The sequence below is a fragment of the Meriones unguiculatus genome, chromosome 2, assembly GCF_030254825.1.
Source record: "Meriones unguiculatus strain TT.TT164.6M chromosome 2, Bangor_MerUng_6.1, whole genome shotgun sequence".
In the NCBI taxonomy this organism is placed as follows: domain Eukaryota; kingdom Metazoa; phylum Chordata; class Mammalia; order Rodentia; family Muridae; genus Meriones; species Meriones unguiculatus.
The window spans coordinates 21,311,091-21,323,562 of record NC_083350.1 but is presented as its reverse complement, the minus strand read 5'-3'; the positions used below and the strand labels follow the sequence as shown (position 1 = coordinate 21,323,562).

The 12,472-nt window shown below is 42.9% G+C and overlaps 1 protein-coding gene across 9 annotated transcripts in view; it reads left to right on the top strand.

The window, feature by feature from the left end:
* Ldlrad4 (low density lipoprotein receptor class A domain containing 4) overlaps window positions 1–12,472 on the top strand; it is a 334,264-nt gene that overhangs the window by 164,313 nt on the left and 157,479 nt on the right. For 7 of the 9 annotated variants that reach the window (XM_060377110.1, XM_060377112.1, XM_060377114.1 and 4 more), the window contains one exon: window positions 5,742–5,882. The exons of 1 other annotated variant lie outside the window; for it this stretch is intronic. In XM_060377110.1, the coding sequence (XP_060233093.1) occupies window positions 5,742–5,882 (141 nt within the window). Of the gene's footprint in view, window positions 1–5,741; window positions 5,883–12,472 lie in introns of those variants that run through there. One more of the 9 variants, XM_060377117.1, reaches the window with a different exon arrangement.

Here is a 12,472-nt window from a genome sequence, read left to right as displayed (position 1 = left end):
ATTTCTTGGCTTGTTTGTCTTGTATTCACACTTGCTGTATCTGTTGGACTTTATTTTTATTATGGGAAAATGTTGACCTTACAGGAGAATAGGCGGAGTTATAGAATATATAGAGTTATAGAATATATAGAGTTATATAAAAGTCCATAAGGTATTTGGATTTCTGTAGGAAGAACTGTAAGTGTGCATTGGTTATTATGATAAATCATTCATTTTGAATTTTAGCAACTTATTAGTTATTTTAAATTTTTAAATATTAAAAAATTTAAATTATTAAAATTTGGGCTTGTGTGTTGGGGGTAGAACACAACTTTCTGAAATAGTTTTTTTTTTTTCCTTCTGCCTAGGTACTGGCTCTTAAATTAAAGGCATCAGGTGTGGCAAGCAAGTGCCTCAACCCATTGAACTGTCTTGCCAGCCAAGGAACCTATTTCATTTTTGCACTCTACTCGCGGGTGTTTGGTCTCTTTGTCCCTCCCAGTGTGAGTGCACTGAGGAGGTCCCTGTTACTTACAAGTTACAGGCCTTGATGTCAGAATGGCGGAGCCAGAATCACTGCCTGCAAGTTTGTGAATGGCAAATGTGTGAACTAAATGAGTCAGTGTTGCTGCAGGAATTTTAGCAGAAATAGCTTGCATAGATTGCTCTGCCAACTCACGCAAAGGGCTGATTTTACAGCTGAGAGCTAATGCCGTATATAGGTCCTTATTTTGTGATTGAGAATCCATCTGTGAAAACTAGAGTTTAAAAGAGTGGAAGAAAAAGCAAGAACAACTTTTTGTTGCCTTTTAACTACTAGAATGTTGACTCTACCAAATGGATTAAATTTAGTCTCGCAAAGCAGTTTTGTTCCACCAGTCTGCATTTGGGTTTAGAATGCTCAGATTCATAGATTCCTGGGGCCTAGGGTCCTATTGTTAAAATATAGCTATTTTTGCAGTATTTTGGAGTTCACATAAACACTAAGATACTCTGTTTCTGTTCTAATGTCGGGATCTAAACTCCTTGTTTTCTCAAAGTTGATAAAATATTAGAAAAACTTTTCTTAATTGCTCTTTTCTTTTCTCTTCTCCTACATGGTACGTCCTGAATGGTTAATACTAGTTTATGTATAATTAAAATGACATTCACTACAAAGTGAATAAAGTGTAATCAATAAAGAATTTAAAAAAATAAGATGACATTCAGGAAAACAACAAAAAAGCTATTATTTTCTCAATTTAATTGAAATTTGTTCTTCAACTTTGGATAGCCCAGTGTGTCTCCAAGTTCCTGTCAGTGTTAAACTATGAATTTCTAAGAGATTCTAAGACTCTGAAAAGAATTCATCAAAGTTTTTTTTTTATAGAGATGTAGAAAGGAACCCAAATTTGGAAAGAATTCTATTACTGCATCAATTATAGTCATTTAAATTATTATTATTATTATTGTTTTATGTTGTTGTTAGTCTGTGTGCATGAATGCAATGGCAGGGTGCGAAAGTCAGAACAACTGTAGGAGTTGGCCTTTTCTCTCTCTCTCTCTCTCTCTCTCTCTCTCTCTCTCTACCATGTGGGTTCTAGGAATTGAACTTAGGTCATCAGCTTGGCCTCAGGTTCCTTTATCCACTGAGCCATCTTGCAAGCTCCCATCATAGCAATTTTTTTAAAAAAGAAATCAAAGAGAATTATGGCATAAAGAAATGCTGTTTTCTTCACTTGAAAAGTTCTTTTTCTTTTAAAATAGAGGTGTTATTTAAATGTCGTAAATGATTTTAACACTGGTTGCTGAGTTCTTCATTTGCATGCTACATATGAAATTGCTGTGACTTTGTTATCCAAATGTTTCTAATTTAATAATCATTTGTTCCTCTAAAGTCTAAATTGGTAGGAATACTCAACAAGGCCCAGAAAGAATAGGCAAAATGAGAAATGAAAATATTTTGTGTATCGTCTTTCTGTGGTTTGAATTTTACTCCTTTGAAAGTAATTCCTACTTCTGGTGTGTGAGAGTGTAGTCTGGGAATCAAAATGCATTGTTTCCTGTACTTCAGCAGTATGGATCCCACAGTGCTATGGTTACTAAATTCCTGAAATACCCCACTGACAGAAAAGCTTGGATACAGTGTATCCAAGAATGACCTAAGTACTTGTATACTTAAATTTAAAAATTGTTTAATAAATTAGCAAAACCACTAAATATCTTAGTAAGATATCTTAGCCAAAGAGAGGGTGCCATGTAAATGAGTTGTCTCCTTCTTGGGGTAGTCTTAGCTCTCCATCAGAACTGCTTAAAGAAACTCTAGAAACACCTGCTGTTTAGGCTACACTTTAAGCCAGTAAGAGCCGTGGCCTGGGCTGGTACCCAGGTATCATTAGTTTTGAAAGATGCTTAGGTCATTCCAGTGTGCAGTTGAGATGAGAGTCTTCTGTTAGGGTTTTTAATGCATTTTAATGTATCACGGTACCCTACATGTTAGAGGATCAGACTATGTGAGGTTTGGGGTAGGAAAGTATATTGGGGACGGCCTCCATAGGAGACCTTTGAATCATGTTGGGTGCCGGCCTCTATCAACAACAGGCTTGCCAGCCTCAACAGAGGCTTTTCTCTGCTCTGAAATTTCACCCCAGCATTTCCACTGAAGTTTAATGCTCAACTGCTTTATAGTATATTTCTAAAGTATTTTCCTCCACCACATGAAGAACTAATAAATGCATCTATTCTATTTAATGAATTTATTATCTAAGTTTATTCAGTTCGTTTTGATTGAAGTGACTGTGGTTTTTTTGTTTTTGTTTTTGCTTTATTATTTTTGTGACAGGCTTTCTCTGTGTAGCCTTGGCTGTCCTGGACTCGCTTTGTAGACTAGGCTGTCCTCGAACTCATCAAGATCTGCCTGCCTCTGCCTCCCTGAGTGTTACAGGTGTGTAGCACCACGCCCAGCTTTGAGTGGTCGTGTGATGGACCCTTAGTTTGATGTTTGACTAAAGACTTGCTGCTGAGAAGTTGGGGATTATATGAATTTGAAACTTACTGGGTTGATATCGTTATCTAATGAGGAAGAGCTTGCTAGGCAAATCGTAGCACCGGCCCTCCCACGGCACTGCTAAGGCCTGCTTAAGGACACAAGCTGTCTCGACAGTTTGTACGGATGGATGTGCTTATCATAGGCGAGTCCCAAACTTTGAGAAAGCAGATCTTGAGGCGGAGAAAGCTTGGTGGAGAGGCCGAAGGGAATGGCTGTGGAGCTTTGGAGGCTGGGATAGTGTTGGTGGGAGGCCTGGCATGCTCTCTGAGGCGGCTCTGCCAGCAGCCAAACAAACAGGATGTCCCGCATGAGGTTTTCTCATGCGGCTCAGGTCAGATCAGTCAGTTATTGAACAAATCTGTTATTCGCTGAGTGCCTGTTACAGACTGACTAGGCCAGCAAAGGATGCGAAGAAGAAAATGTGCACCCTTGGAGTTAGAAGAAGAATCAGTTCCCATTTTTATTTGGTCTATTTGGGGGTTTTTGCACGTGCAGTCATGAGCATTCCCTCTCATGTGTGCCGGTGTGCATGTACATGTGCTTGGGTGTGTGGAGGCCAGAGGTCTGCATTGGGTGTCTTCCCTGAGCCTTCCACATTATTGTCATCATCATTATTAATTATTTTGGGATAGACACTCACTCAACCTGAAGCTTGCTGACTGGCTAGGCTGTTTGGGATGCTCCACTCTCTGCCTTCCCCTTGCTGGTATTTCAGCTACATGTTTCCATGCCTAGTTTTTTGCATGGATGCTGGGATCCAAACTCAGGTCGTCATACTTTGCAGCAAGCACAGCAGTCATCTTACTCAGTGAGCTATCTCTCCAGCCCCCACTCTTTACATTTCTGGAGGATCCATGCTGTAATTTTTTTTTAATGGAAATTAGTTTTTCCCTTCCTCTTTTCTTTTTATTTACTTTTTTTGAGACAGAATCCAATTATGTAGCCAAGACTAGCCTCAGATTCAAAACCCTGTGCCCCAGTCTCCCTAGGGCTTAGAGTATAGGTGTACTACCATGCCTGGCCCTGTCTAGATTGTTGGCTTCTTGTCACCATGTCTCTGTCTACAAAATGGGCACAAAACATTGAGTTACTGGTTATAGGAAGGAACGAATCAACCTCACGTAGTTATATTCTATTGCTTCTTTAAGGTTCCACATGAACTTGAAGATGGTTGTCTAGCTTTAAATCCTCTTAAACTGTAGCAGTGGTAGACTCTTCAGTTAGTGTCTAACCATTTCAGTAACTCTGAGAGCTCTTGTTTTTGGCTAATGTTCTCTTCATGCTTGGCATTCGTCTGAAGTCCAATATTTCTTTTGGAAAGGAAGATAAATTCTTTCCTTGACATTCCTTTTTTTTTTCTCCCCATCAAGTTAAAAACTGTCACTTCATAAATGAGATTTCAAACATCTGGATTTTAATCTTTCCACCGTATGGGATGATAGAGTTCAGCTCTAGCCACATCTGTACTGTGCAACCTGATCCCATTCAGCACAGTTTCTAACTTAGGTGGTGGGCCCAGCTCAGAGCTTGTGGAATGCACTTGGACCCCGTTCTCCTGTTATTTTACACACAGTTGGGGCCTGAGTGCTTTTCCTTATATCCTCTCAGATTGTGAACAAATGGAAGAATTCCAATGCCCCTCTCGTAGAGGCTCACTAGCATTCTTTGACTTAACTGCTATTCTTCGTGACAGGTAATAGTTTCTCTCAGATGGCAGCTATCTTCTCAGATAGTCTTAACTAGTGCAATCCTACTCATGGTTAGCAGAGCCGGGAAGACATTGCTGGACTCTGCACAGTCTTATATCTGGGATTTTATTTTAATGGAAACTTGGAGTTGAAATGACTCGACACTTGATCCAGGTCTACTGCTCTGATAGGCGACAGGGACAAGGCCTTGGCAGCTCAGGTAGCTGTGGCAGCTGCCATCACTGGGAACCTGTGATTCTTTCTGGAGCTCCTTCTATTAGATGTCTGCCCTGTGTGACTCCTCTTAATTTCTGTGGGTATTTAAGAGTCCGAGATGATATACATGGGTGTTTATACAACTGATTATATTTTGTTGTAAAAATCTCTCACCCTTAATTTCTTAAAATTGTTTAAGTTAGAAATTTTATATTAAGGACCCATTTCAGTGAATTCCATTTTCAAATATGGATTTGTACAGTGAGGGATTTTTGTGTTCAGTATAACCAGTCAGAATTTAGGTGTGAGCACCATACTATTTCATAAGGCTTTGTTCTTGTGCTTCACACCCATGCCTCTTAGGTAGCAGAGCACCGTGTTTTCTCCTGTCTTATAAAATATACATTTTACAGTATATATGCTGCTATTAAAACTTTTTCGTAGGCATGAGAGGAATACATGCTCGAATGGTTTGAACGCTTTGCCACGAAACATTTTGAGTTGGAAGCGAAATTTTTGATCCACCTTGAGTCGAGTTGGACGAGCCTCTGTTGTTGGAATGTGGGGCATGGGAAACTGTCAAGGCTGCTCTGAAGCATGGAAACCCTTGTAGGGCCAGGGATGGAAGGGAGAGGGCAACTGTGGTACTCATTCGAAGGTAGTGTGGTGCATTTGCGTAGCAGGACCAGCCTCCCCGAGATGGCCCTTCTGAGTCCAGTTTCCTGGGGCCCTCGGTCCTCAAATCCGCATGGCACGCACACGGGGGGGGGGGGGGGTGACAACGGACAAACGCGGAGCAAGCACTGACTGCTTATATTGTGCTTTTTCAGAGTGCAAATTCACCTGCACCAGCGGTAAATGCTTGTATCTTGGTTCACTGGTCTGTAACCAACAGAATGACTGTGGGGACAACAGTGACGAAGAAAACTGTCCCCTGGTGACTGAGCATCCGCCTCCAGGCATCTTCAACTGTAAGTCCCTCTGGCTCATCCTTGTGGCATTCTGTCTGATAGTGTTTTGAAGCAGATGGGAGGTGGAGACGTCATGTATTCTGGTTAAGGACAGAGCTGTGCATTTTCACCAAGGTTTTCTTCTAGGATGGAAGATGGCGTGTATAAGACGGAGAACTCTGTCTGTTCTTGTGCTGGCTGCTGGCATGGTGGCTTGTAGTGGGTCTTTGTTGTTGATCTGAGAAGCCCCAGTTGATTCCAAGAAACCATACATTTGTGCTCTTGGCACAGCTCTAGAGACCTTTTTGAATGTATGAGTTCAGAAATAATTTTAAATGAAGACAGATCCATAATTATCCACAAAAATGGAGATAACTAGATGAGATTTCTACAGATTCTGGTTGTATGTTTTGCTATTAAATACCAAATGGAAATAAAGTATGTGAATTCTGCTAGAAGTGGCTTATTTTCTGTTTTTCCATGAACCAAGTGAAGTGGGTTGAGGGTAAGAATCTTTTCCTGTCTGCCTACCTAGAGAGAAAGGTTGCCGTGCTGTTCTTGCTGTGTTCAATTAGCACTCCCCCAGGCCCAGGTTTGACATTAGAGGCTTGGTCTCCAGGCCACAGTACTCTGTGAGGTGGTAAGCCTTGCTGACTTGGAGCCTTATTAGGGGTATTCTGCCTTTCTTAAGGAGATGTTGGGACCCTAGTCCCTCATCTCTTTTCTTGGCTTCTTTTATTGTAATTGTTTTGAGACAAATTTCTGCTATGTAGCCCAGGCTGGCCTCAAACTCACAAAAGTCCTTCTGCCGCAGGATCCTAAGTGTCTATATTATAGATGTGAGCTCGCATGACCACTCCTCAGGGTTTCTTGCAGCCATGATGTGAGCACTTTGGTTCCACAGTTTGCTTTCCAATATGATGTCTGCCTTGGTACAGCCCCTAAGGAAATGGAGCCAGTTGCCCCTGGATTTAAACCTCTGAAAACTGAGCTGAAATAAACCTTTCCTTCTTTTAGGTTGGGTTGTACTAAAGTATTTATGATGGTGCCATGAAGCTGAGATATACAAGCCTCTTCATGAAGCTCCTCCGATCGTTTCAGGATCCATTTCTACCCTCTTCATACCAGTGCTGATAGAATATTGAGGCCATTATGGTTAGCAAAAATTAACTCTGGGAAGCTGGGGAGATGGCACAGAGGTTTAGAGCATTTTCTGCCCTTGCAGAGGACCCTGGTTCAATTCTCAGCACCCATGGCAGCTCACACTCATCTTTAACTGCAGTTTCAGGGATTCTGATGTCCTCTTCTGACTTCCACGAACACCAGGCATGTACATAGTCTACATACATACAGACAAAACAGTCATGCACATAAAACAAGTCTTTTTTAAATTAAAATTGTATGTGGAAATAAGACTGCAAAAATGTGATTACTGTAAATTTGGAGATGGTTTAAGAAAACAAAAACTGTGTATACATTTGTCTCTATCCCTACTATTATGCTACTTTAGGGAAAAAACTGTGTATAGGCCTAATATAAAAAGAACGATGCTTGGAGAGTTTTAAAGCCTGCTATTTGTGCTTGCCAAATTCAGGAGCCTCAATGTATGTTTTCTAAGATTTTTTTGGTTGTTCTATCATTTTGAACTTTATTTTAATTTTAAAACATATTGGTTATTTGTTCGTGTGCTTGCCCATGTGTGAGTGGGTACACTTTTCCATACGGGCACACGTGGAAGGCCAGAGGCTGATATTAAATGCTTTCTTCAATAGCTTCTCCAACTCTTTGTTTTTTTTTAACACAGTGTCTGAACCTTGAGCTTGTCATGTTGGCTGTATTGGCCGGTGAGTGAGCCCCCGAGCTCTACTTATCTCCACCTCTGACCACAGCGCTGGGGTTACAGATGTAAACAGTCATGTCTGGCTTTTATGTGGGAATACAAAATCAGGGCTGCATGCTTGTTCATGATCTTGACCGCTGAGCCACCTCTCCAGCCCCTAAATTTCAATATCCTGACTATTTTTCAAGTTCTGTCTTTATATGCTGAGAAGACACTTCTCAAAGGTTAGGACTGGCTCTGCGCTTCCTTAGCACAGATTTCCTGCCTTCCTTAGATTATGTTTGTGTGGTAGTGTTTGTATAATGCGGCTGGCTGGCTGGCTGGCTGGCTGGCTGGCTGGCTGGCTGGCTGGAGTTGTTCAGTCTGTGGTCTCTCCCTTTCTGCTTATGGATATTCTGATACATTTGTGGTCTGGCAGAGGGAAGAGGACACATGGAGGAGGGTGGTAGAAGGAAAGAGGGGTTGGGACTTGGATTGGGGAATTCTTCCTGAAGACAAGCAGGCAGCATGCCAGAAGACCAAGAGCAAGGACCCCTCTTCTCTGCCGTTTCCATGAACACAGAGAAGTATTATTGTTCAGTATTCTCTAAACAATAAAATGTGGGTTTTTCTTTCCTTCTCTTCTGTACTGGAAACTGAACCTATGATCTTACACATTCCAGGCAAATACTACACCACTGAGCTACATACCAGTTCTCTTTTGTTTTGAGGCACAGTCTTGCTACTAAACTTCCTATGCAGGCCTTTAACTCTGTAGTTCAGGTAGGTGTTAAACTTGCAATCTTGAATCTTTCAGCCCCAGCCTCCCAAAGTAGCTGGGTTTTCAGGCCTGTATCACCAGGCCTGGTTAAATATGCTTTGAATATTTACTTGTTTCAAACTAGACTGCTGGAATGGGGTCCCATTTCATGACAGCTTTCTTAGCAGTCATTAGGATGTTTTTATCAGTGCTCCAGAGCATCTGTGTAATCAGGGTACAAGAATGGCTATTGTGTACACTATGGGGAAACAGATAATCCAAGAAAGTCATTTTGAACCCTCCAAGGCATAAGTGTTTGGTGAATATGAACTTGTTCCGAGCTAGTCTGATGGATTAGGATCCTGGTCCTAGGACTTTCTTAGCACTTAGGCAGGTTGCTTTTGCATGATGGAGTGACTGAATTCCTATATGACTTGGATTTTGGTATCTATGAAATGGGCACAATTTCTGCCATATAAGATTACACATGAGTTTAATGGAAGATACGGACAGTGTGAGCTACATAATTGCATGGTCATCTCCACACTCCTTTCCCCTCCTTCTCTCCTCCTCCTCTCCCTGTTCCTCCTCTTCTTCCTCACATACTGCCTGGGCATCCCTTGGGAAGCTGAGTCTCCACAGATTTATACAATTTGTCTTGATTGTCATCACACATCATCCGTAATACATGTCTAGGTGTCCAAGAATGAGTGCATCTCCAGAACTCACTGTCTCCTTGGAAAGATTCCCTAGGGACTGTGCCAGCTGAAGGTGCCTGTGTCCTGCCTGGGGACTTCCTGTATGCTGCCTCCCTGAGGCACCAGGGGGGGGGGCTGGCATTTGTCCTGTAATGAATGTTCCCCACGACCTTGTTGCTGGTCTATTCTTTGTGATTAGGGGTTTCTGGAGCAGCTGTAGCTGCTTCTGTGCTTATTTTTCCAGTCAACCTGAGAGGCCAATCTAATATAGAAAGAATATGTGCACCCCTGCCCCATCTCTCCCAAAGAGAACGTGAAGCAAACAAGAGTTGACTCCTACGTACAGATGTGCATGGTGTCCTAGAGACTCTCTGTTGGTGAGTTTCAGTGGGTGGCGCAAACCTTTCCTTGGGTTTTCTAGGTGCATTTCCACAGAAGATGGACAGTGTGCCTTCTGAAGAGTTCTGATACCATAAATAAATTTCACCTCCCTACCAATCTTGAAGAAACTCAAGTATTATGGGAATTCTTGTCTTCTGTGTGTGTGTGTGTGTGTGTGTGCGCGCGCGTGCTCGCGTGCACTCGTGCGTGTGCATGTTACAACAAACCTTGTAGCACTTATTCTTGATCCTATTTAGAAACAGTTTGCTTATTTGACCTACTTTGGTCTCTTAAAGAAAATACTGAATGTTATGATATTTGAGGCTTAGAGTGAAGCAAAGTGGGACCTTCTTGATATGTGGATGAACCAAATCAATGATTTTTTTGTTGTTGTTGTTATGTTTGCCTTTGCTCTTGGCTTCAGGTATGCACCACTGTTCGAATGTCTCAGATATCTATCTGTTTCTCATTTGAAAATGTTTAGCATGAAGTAAGGTTAGAAAGAAAACCCCACTGTTGCCCATAGTCAGCCATTTGAACAGCAGCTTTTACACCACCTCTAAGTAGCTTTTTCCTTGAGAAAATGTTTTGGTTTAGGGGCGTATGGTTTCACCTGCTCCTTTCTCTACTTAGATAACTGTGGCCAGATACTCATTGACTGAGGCTGGTTTATTTTGCTGTGAAACTATAGCGTATAGACACAGAAGGCTATACTGGCATCGATTATCTCAAGGGAGAGTTTTTATAGATGTATCTTTCGGTGGAAGAGAGAATATGCTGACAGACTGAACTCATGGTTTTCTCATGTCTTTCCTTCACTCTTTTATCAAAATGTTGTTGTACTCCTGAGCAGTGAGTATACAGATGAGGTTATTCAGTGCCTTCTCTGGCCATTGTACTAATCATCATGGCAGAATGAAGGAAACAGATGCTGCTGTTGCAGTGCTGAGAGTGACAGGGAAAACTCAGAGAACTACAAATGAATGTCGGAAGCAACAGGTGATTGCTTCCAGCAGTGTGTGCTTTACAAGTGAGGACAGAATCATTTTGCTTGTACTAATGTTATACCCAGTTCTCGAGTCCCCAAAAGATCTCCAGGAATCGACTCTGTTGCAAAACACATGAGGGTCTTTTTATTGTTAATTACAAGCTGCAGCTCGGGCCTACACAGCCCCACCGCTGAAGCGGTGGGAGCTGAGTGCCCCGTGCCCAGGTTAGTGGGGCAGAATTTATAGATTCTGGTCCATCCCAGCATGCCCAAGGCAGGGGCAATTCCTGCCTGGCAAGCATCTATTGGTCAAGGTGCTACATTTTGAATCGATTGTCTATAGGAAGGTTCCCAGACTATTAATGACCAGGTGTCCCTCCCTAGGGGGAGGGTCCAGTTTCCTAGCAACTGTATCTCTAGTGGGTGGGGAAAGAACGCAGCGAGGTAGCTCTCCCCTCAGGGAACTTACTGCTATACCGCGCCTACTCTACATAGACTTAAGGATCTTGCCTGGGTATCTTTTGGTCTCTCACTAGTAATCATGGCTTCGGGAAGGAGGCATCCTGAATGATTAGGGAAGGAGACGCTTGGCGCTTCAACCAGCAGGGACATGGAGCAGCAGTGAGGGTGGTGCCATCCTGGACAGGAACAAGGCAGCCTGACCCAGCAAGGTTGTGGGAGACAGAGTTGGAAACGGGCTGGGGACAGAGAGGAGCCAGTAAGTGGCGCCACGTCTTCCGCATCGGGTCTGCTCTGCCCCTGAGCCCGGAGTGAGCTTGTGTTGCCCTCCCCAGCAAACCAGCCACGTGCTGCCTCAGGGTTCCTGCCCAGCTAGGTTTCCTGTTGCACTGTACTGTCATGGCAGCCCAGTGAGGGAGAATTGAGCTCTTGTGGCCCCCTAGACACTATAGTCTATACAGCTTGAAACGGCCACCCATACTCAGGCTTAAGCAATCACTACTGAGGGACCCGTGCCACTCCCCGACTTCCCGAGGAAGCCCAGAGGTGAAATGTGCCAGCCACCAACAGGAAGGACTTCTCACTTTCAGCTCCAGTGGAATTTCCAATTAACCGGAAGGATCTGATTCGGAGAAAAGCAGGGAACACAGCAGCTCTCTGTCCTCATCAGAGGCGGAAGCTGCTGCTTTCCCTATAGGTGGCCTCATAAAACTGACACTCACAATCAAATGGACCAAAGCCAAACAGAAGTTCTCAATTAAGCCAGAGTTTTAATTTCAAAAACTTTTTCGTGAAAGAACCCTCTCAACTCCCAGGCCGGTTGGAGTAATGATGAAGTAAGATGTAGTCTGAGCCAACTGCGCTCCTTCCCGAACCAGCTCTCTCACCTCCCTCAGTGTTCTCCCAAAGTACCCTGCTGTCTTCAGGCAGCAAGCAGAACCGATCATCCATTCAGGTGTCTTTGTTGAGGAGAACTTTGGACCCTAGAGAAAACCTACCCATGACTTGGGCTTACAGATGCTAGACCTATGTTTTTTTCTATAATTATTGCAGTAAGCATTAAAAAATAGTTTTCCATATCATTAATTGTCCTAATAGACTGGGCACCCAGTTCTGCATTGTTTGCTTCACAGAATTTTCTGTTCCTCCACGGTATTGGTGACCATGCTCATCCATTCCTTGCCATTCCTGTTTTTCTGGTAGGTCGACGGCACTATCTGGAGAGAGTCAGTTGTGAGTGTTGTGTGCGAGTGTAAAAGTACTTTGTAGGGGTCAGTAGTCTTCCATCAGCAGGCTCGTTGTGTCTGGTTGTCTTTGTGCGCTGTCACTGGATGCAGAACAGCCATAAACTAGTCCTGTTCTTTCCCCTGTGAATTATCTATAAAGAGAAGTGCCTATCAACAATATAATCAATTGCCCTGAGGTATGTGCCCCCCCAGGATGAATTGATTTAAACATGAGCCATTTCTCTGGTGTTCTTCAGTTATAGCCAATGGTGTTTTTGTT